Source organism: Frieseomelitta varia, unplaced genomic scaffold (assembly GCF_011392965.1).
Source record: "Frieseomelitta varia isolate USP_RPSP 00005682 unplaced genomic scaffold, Fvar_1.2 scaffold_803, whole genome shotgun sequence".
Classification (NCBI taxonomy): Eukaryota; Metazoa; Arthropoda; class Insecta; order Hymenoptera; family Apidae; genus Frieseomelitta; species Frieseomelitta varia.
The window spans coordinates 66,634-72,879 of NW_025110594.1; the positions used below are offsets into that span (position 1 = coordinate 66,634).

General features: G+C 35.2%; 2 protein-coding genes across 9 annotated transcripts in view; both read right to left on the reverse strand.

Annotated features, from left to right (window-relative positions):
• The window catches only part of LOC122536142, a 32,918-nt gene extending 31,635 nt beyond the window's left edge, over positions 1-1,283 (reverse strand). For 3 of the 8 annotated variants that reach the window (XM_043668269.1, XM_043668268.1, XM_043668270.1), the window contains exon 1: positions 512-1,279. The gene's annotated coding sequence lies outside the window, so the exon portion shown is untranslated. Of the gene's footprint in view, positions 1-511 lie in introns of all 8 variants that reach the window. The other 5 variants (XR_006308335.1, XM_043668271.1, XM_043668273.1 and 2 more) reach the window with 4 other exon arrangements.
• A 680-nt stretch (positions 1,284-1,963) lies between these two features.
• LOC122536143 (C-mannosyltransferase dpy-19) lies at positions 1,964-5,933 on the reverse strand. Its single transcript, XM_043668276.1, has 9 exons — positions 5,802-5,933; positions 5,609-5,721; positions 5,388-5,525; positions 4,689-4,757; positions 4,215-4,550; positions 3,320-4,142; positions 2,885-3,047; positions 2,682-2,810; positions 1,964-2,393 (listed from the first exon to the last, which is right to left on the reverse strand). Exons 1-9 carry the CDS (start codon positions 5,893-5,895, stop codon positions 2,180-2,182), a joined length of 2,079 nt encoding a protein of 692 aa, XP_043524211.1. The 5' UTR covers positions 5,896-5,933; the 3' UTR covers positions 1,964-2,179.
• Between the last annotated feature and the right edge of the window lie 313 nt (positions 5,934-6,246).

Below are 6,246 nucleotides of genomic sequence, written 5' to 3' on the forward strand. Positions count from 1 at the left end.
TCCGATTGAGGACTGCATTTACATTGTTATGCTCATTGAGCGAATTAATGCACCGTCCATAAGCTAACGCAAGGACGCGAGGCGGAGATGTCCTTGATATTCCACAAATCATTTCCGTCGTTAATCAGAATTAATCGAAAAAAAAGAAAAAAAAAAAGAGAAAAGAAAAAGATTAAAATTAAAAACTTAAATTTAAACGAATTTAAACCTGAGCTCTTAATATTAAGAGGTCCTTCTCTACATCTAATAATTAAAATTAGAGAAAAAGATTTTAAACGAAGAAAAAATTAAGGCGAGATGAAGTTAAAATTAAAAAAATTAACATTGAAAGACTTAAAGAGAAAGAGAATTAAAATTAGAGATTAAATAAGAGAAAATTAGAATCAAGGAAGTCAAGGGAAAAGAAAATTAAAATCAAAATAATCGAGGAAAGAAGGAATTGAAATTGAAGAGACGAAAACTAAAGGAATAAAATAAATAAATAATAATAAAGACGAAATTCGATACTCACTGCAGAGTGTTAGTGATTATGCGGAACTATCCTCGCCGTGGAATGCAACCGCATCGCTATTCGGAACCTGCGGATGCGCGCGATCTCGATCAATCGGATCCTCGTGGCCGGTGCGACGTTATTTCTACGTTTTTGCTTCTGCCTCTGGCATCCTCAGCCTCAAATCGTTCTGGTCCAAGTACCGCGTATTACGACTATATTAACGATCGTACAAAATTGTCTACGATCACTTCCAATCCAGGAAACCAATCTCCTCTCCGTTACACTTTAAAACCGAAACAATTCCCGCCAGAATTGTGAACAAATCGATTCATACACACATCGTACTATGAATTTTTGATGTCACGTCAAGTCCGAACACTATGAAACATTTTCCTGAGTAAACGAATCATCCGAAAAATCTGTCACCGTGTTTCCTTCGTACGTATTAATCGACTGGAAACTTTCACTGTTTGGCATGCCCTTAGAATTTCACTGGGCCATCAGTTGTTACAATATGGGCACCGAGGTTTTCTAATTAAACTGCCAATTTCTCCTCGCGAGATCGCCGGCTGATCATCGAAGTATGTGAATGATAGAGCGAGCAAAATTGTTTAAGTTGTCATTTGACTTGATGCGTGAAAAAGGAGCACGTTTACGCGATAGCAGCTATAGAGCGAGCAATATCGCCGCGAGGAAGCCCGGACCGGGACTGACTGGTCACAGGATTCATTTGGGTCAGCAGCACAACGTAGTATAGCGAAGGCAGCCGCTCCGACTATACTATCTGTTACATGACGAAGTGAAGGTGCAGTGTAGTGTGTTGACTGTAACGGAGCTATCCTCGTGCTATGCAGTTCGATTCTTCTTCTTGCGATCCCGCGATTCAAACGCTCGCCTGATTCTCGCGCTAATAACTTTCATGTGAAAATTTCGATCAACTTTCATTAAAAAGAAAAAAGGAAAAAAAAAAGAAAGAGAAGACTTTATACCGTGTTTTATAGACGATGTTTCATCGGATTGTTAATCCTTTGACTATGGAGTATTCTGTCTTTATGACATGAAGTTTATAGTTGCGATCACTGTGAATAGGATACTTTTTCGTGTTGAAACTTTTATTAGGAACTTGTTTGTTTGAATCTGTAAAAGTTCATAGAATTATGTTTATTATATATTTAAATTGTTAAAATGAAATTTGTTCGTTATTAATCATGTGTCCATTTCAAATTTTTAATTGTGTACAAGATAAACACAATCGTCAAACGCATGTATAGCAATAAAAAAAAAAATAGAGTTACATAAAAACAAGAGCTTACATAAAGATGGAATTTTGGAGCTGATTGCTTGCTTTTGAATGATGCGTAGCGTGCGAAGATGTAGGATAATGCAGGAACGCAGGAGAACGATGATACGGAATTCACAGGAACGTAGTTAACATTTGTTACACGAATGTAGAAGAACGAAGATGCGAAGTTCGCAGAAACGTAGTTAACATTTTATTCACATTTTACTCTTAACTGTTTAACAAAGTTGCTTTGGCTCACTTCGACGAGTCAATGTTTCTTTTAAAAAATAATATATATTTGTATTATACACAATTGCCTCTCTTTTGGGAAAAATATTCTCTGTAGTCTCGCGCGAGGTATCTTCGATTTGTCAAGTTCGATCAGTCGATTGATCGGAACACCTTCAGGAATGGTAGTTGAGGGAAGTTTTGGGCTTCAGCTCGACGTAGTAGGAGTAATCGAGCTGCAAAACAACATAACGATTATTTACGAAGGCTCTTTTAAACGGATAGGCGTTTCCGCGAAATAGGATTGGACATAGAGGTTGTTTGCCAGATGCCTTCGCAGTTCCGTTGTCTATCAGGTCCCATAAATCAATCATCTGACATTCTGCTTGTCTGAAACACACAGTTTAGAAAACATACTTTAAAATTTAAACTATAAATTTAATTTAAATATCAAAAATTAAAAATATATACTTGTTAACTCATTAAGGAGCAAGGAATAATTTTTAGAGCGTTGTAAATATTTTAAATATTGTTTAAGTGGGGAAATAACATTAAATAAATTTTTAAAGTTCAAAATGATAAATAATGTAAATTAATTGATAGAATTATAAAATATAAATTAATTGAAAAAGAATTTCTGGCTATTAATGAGTTAAATTAATTTTCATATTTCATTACAGATTCGCGAAACCAAAGCACAGTGCTTCCTCCAACACAACGTATCCAACATGAAGATTCCTCAAAGTGAAGTACACGGATGTAACGTCCTTTCTGCTGAAGATCTCGTAAACTTTCATCGTCCGATCTCTGGAATATAAATCAGGTAATAATAAAGATTGAGATTGATATAACAATACAGGTAATGGCAAACTTAAACACACCTCATCTCTTTGCTCTCGTAGTAAGGGTTATTGACGATGGGCCTTCCTGTGGAGAGCATTAAATTTGCCATTAAAGACATCTTGCCGGCGAACACAGCGTGTTCAGGTGTGTTCTTCTTGATCCACTCAAACAATTCCTCTTGCTCAATGTCGCTGTACTCGCCTTAGAAGTAAAATAATTTATAAAACTTGCGACAGTTAATTCATTAAGAATTATATTTAATTTCTAATTATTTTTTGATGAATTTACACTATTGAATTTTATTGAATCGCAATTACAAAAAATAATTCTAAAACAATTACAATTTTACAAAATTAAAATTCTAATACATTTTTACTTTATTTGCATTTTTTAAAAATAATGTTCAACTATGTACAATTACATACAATTACTTTTTAATGGTTTAATAAATTTTTCTTTAGCTTAATAATTACCTATAATGCTTCGTTCTTCGTGCAGTCTCTCTAAACCATGATAAGACATCGCAGATATCAATAAAAGAGTAATGGCAGTCTTGGTCATCTCCTTCTTCAATCCAAGCTTTTCTAAGTATCTATTCGCGCAAACAATGCCAGATATTATACAGAGATGTGGATTCATAAACAGCTTTAATCTCATGATGAAAACTGCCATGATAATGAAAGCGCCGGTTTGCAGGCCATTATAAGCCAGATCTGCCTCTATACATCTAGGGTAGCCTTTAATTCTGTAATTTCTGCACCAGAAATATATCACCAGTGTCCCGGCCAGTATAGCAGATGGCAGAAGCAACGTTTTTATGATCACTTCGTAGCTCCTGTATTGGAGAAAACTGAACTCAGGTGAGCATGTGTACAACATCGTATGAAAATCTTTATAACCGGTCAGTTTTGCTTTCAGTAAATCAAATACGTGCGCATTGTCCTTGGACAACGATGTGGAGAGTGATTTTAAGTACACCGTACATGCAATTGTGAAAACGATCTCGAATATCGTTTGCAATTTTGTGCCCATGCAACGAGTCAGTTTTTCTGTCAAGCGTATAATATTGCTAACGAGTAGAAGGTAACAGTACAGAGAGTAGAGCAAGGGGAAACCATCTGAGATACCCATTGTTATTAAGACTGACCAACCATGAACTTTAAAGATAGATCTGTAAAGATCGTTGGGGATTATTTTCATCCACTTCAATATCAACAGGGCAATAATCTGTGTGGTGAGTACAAAATGTGAGAATTGCCAGCAACATAAACTAATTACTGTTGCTATGCCCATTTTCTGAAACGATAAAGTTTGTTTGTTATTTTATACAGAACAATAATTTAGTTGCACCAATGTTCGGTTATGTACCTGAAGTAAATCTTTGGGCACTTTCTGAGAATCCCTTATAGTGCCTTCTCTGATAATCATGGTCAACATGTACATCTGAGAGAGCAGTACAGGGTATGCGAAGCTCTCTCTTAGCGGTGGAGTCCATTGAACACGAGTGCATTCGTTATGATTATAAAAAAAGAGGAGCACTGCTATGATTCCACTGCTCAGGCTATTACCAAGGAATACGGCATAGTAGAATAATATAGCCACCGTAAATATAGTGAAAACCCAAACGATTTCTAAGTAAAAATAAACTGGAACACCAAGACCCTCACAACTGGTCACCGGTGGCAAACCTTCTCCTCTTTCTATCTGAAAGTGATTCTTTTCTAGTTCTCCCATAGGAAGTGACACATACATTGAAATTCTTAACACATACAGAGTCTTTATAGAGAGTATTATTACGATTATTTGATTCTGTATGCTAATTTATACAAATATAAATCTCACTTGCCAACACTGCTCTATGGATATGATCCCCAGATTCTTGGCACAATGATAAAGATATCCAGCCACCAACTGTAAATTATTAATTCTGTTTTATATTTTTTCAAACTTTTGAACTCTGCTACAGCCTTTGAACTTCTATATTTTCATCTTTAACAACTCACAATTCTGATAAACAACAAGATCTCTGAAAGAGATCAGAGATCATCTCAAGAGAAAAGAGAAAAGAATATGAACTTCAGCATAAACTTGATATATTTTATATTTTTTGGAAAATATATGAGAAAAAGACACGATTACAGTAGTATTAACATTATTAACATTATAAAACACGAGCACCAAAATTAACAGATTTAATACTACATCAAATGAAATTTTATAAATAAAGTATATATTAAACTGAATAAATAAATATTAAACTGAATTATTACAATAAGGAGGCAGATGACCGTCGTTCAGATGACCTCAGTTCACTTTACTAAAAATAAACTTAAATGAAATAAGTATATAAAGGAATAAAGTAATACTCTGATTTTATTTCAATAAAAATATATCCAATTGTGGAGACCAGTTGAACTGACACTAGATGACTAAATTATTATTATTGGTAAATTACTGCGCAAAAAATAAAACAAATAGAAGAACGCAGCAGAGTTAATAAAATATAATCAAAAATAGAAACTCATCATCGGAATACAATACCTCTGGTAGCAGGTTATACTTTCTAGCTGCGTTAATGACATTTCCGTATTCCGAAATATTATCATGGCTGATCTTTCTCAGTCCGTCTATGAACGTTTTCGACTCCGCGATCGTCTTATAATACGAGTAATACATCCCCTGTACAGAAACAAGAACAAAACATACCTGGTTATCGTCGCAAATAATTGGTCAATTTCTCAGATATCGTTCGAGTCTCGTACCATTTCCGTGCGGAAGGACATTTCTCTCTCAATCTCGGACAGATGCGAGAAATGCCGGTCATTTTCGAACAGCGTCGACACATGCCACCGATGGAAAAAGCCAAATGCCAAACCTGTCACGAGATGATTTTATGATAACGCTGACCAGGAAACCACACCAATTAGCCTTCGTCGTTCGCGAGGAGGCCTGTACCTATTAAATTCACTGCTAATTTGTACAAATTCACTGGTTTACGACTTAATTTCTCGCCGTACGATTTGCGCTTCTTCTCACTATCCGACGCCATCTTGCACAGCCGACTGAACTCGATCACGTGACAACTCGAAACTATTAGCGCGCCATCATTCGTCAAATTTCAAAATGGACTGTCAATCGGATGAAAATTAGCTCGATTTTAATTGATTTTTCAACGAGAAAGGTTACAAAAAGAACGTGAAACTCAATTTAGATCTCTTAATGAAGTAACAAAGTAACTGTAGTAAGTGTTCATATGCGCATGGTACATATATGTAATGTGGAATATTTCAATAATAACGGAGGGAATTTAAGCGTGATGATTAGTTGTAGTTTGTCGTTCAAGAAATCAAGAATTTCGATAGAAATATATATTGTATATATTTATATTATTAAATCAGCA

Excerpts from the sequence above, each read along its gene's own strand:
- LOC122536143 (XM_043668276.1), bottom strand. The coding sequence starts at position 5,895 with ATGGCGTCGGATAGTGAGAAGAAGCGCAAATCGTACGGCGAGAAATTA. Across the intron at positions 5,722-5,801 it reads ATTAGCAGTGAATTTAATAG|GTTTGGCATTTGGCTTTTTC; the intron begins GTACAGGCCTCC and ends ATCTCGTGACAG. Across the intron at positions 3,048-3,319 it reads CGAAGAACGAAGCATTATAG|GCGAGTACAGCGACATTGAG; the intron begins GTAATTATTAAG and ends TTTACTTCTAAG.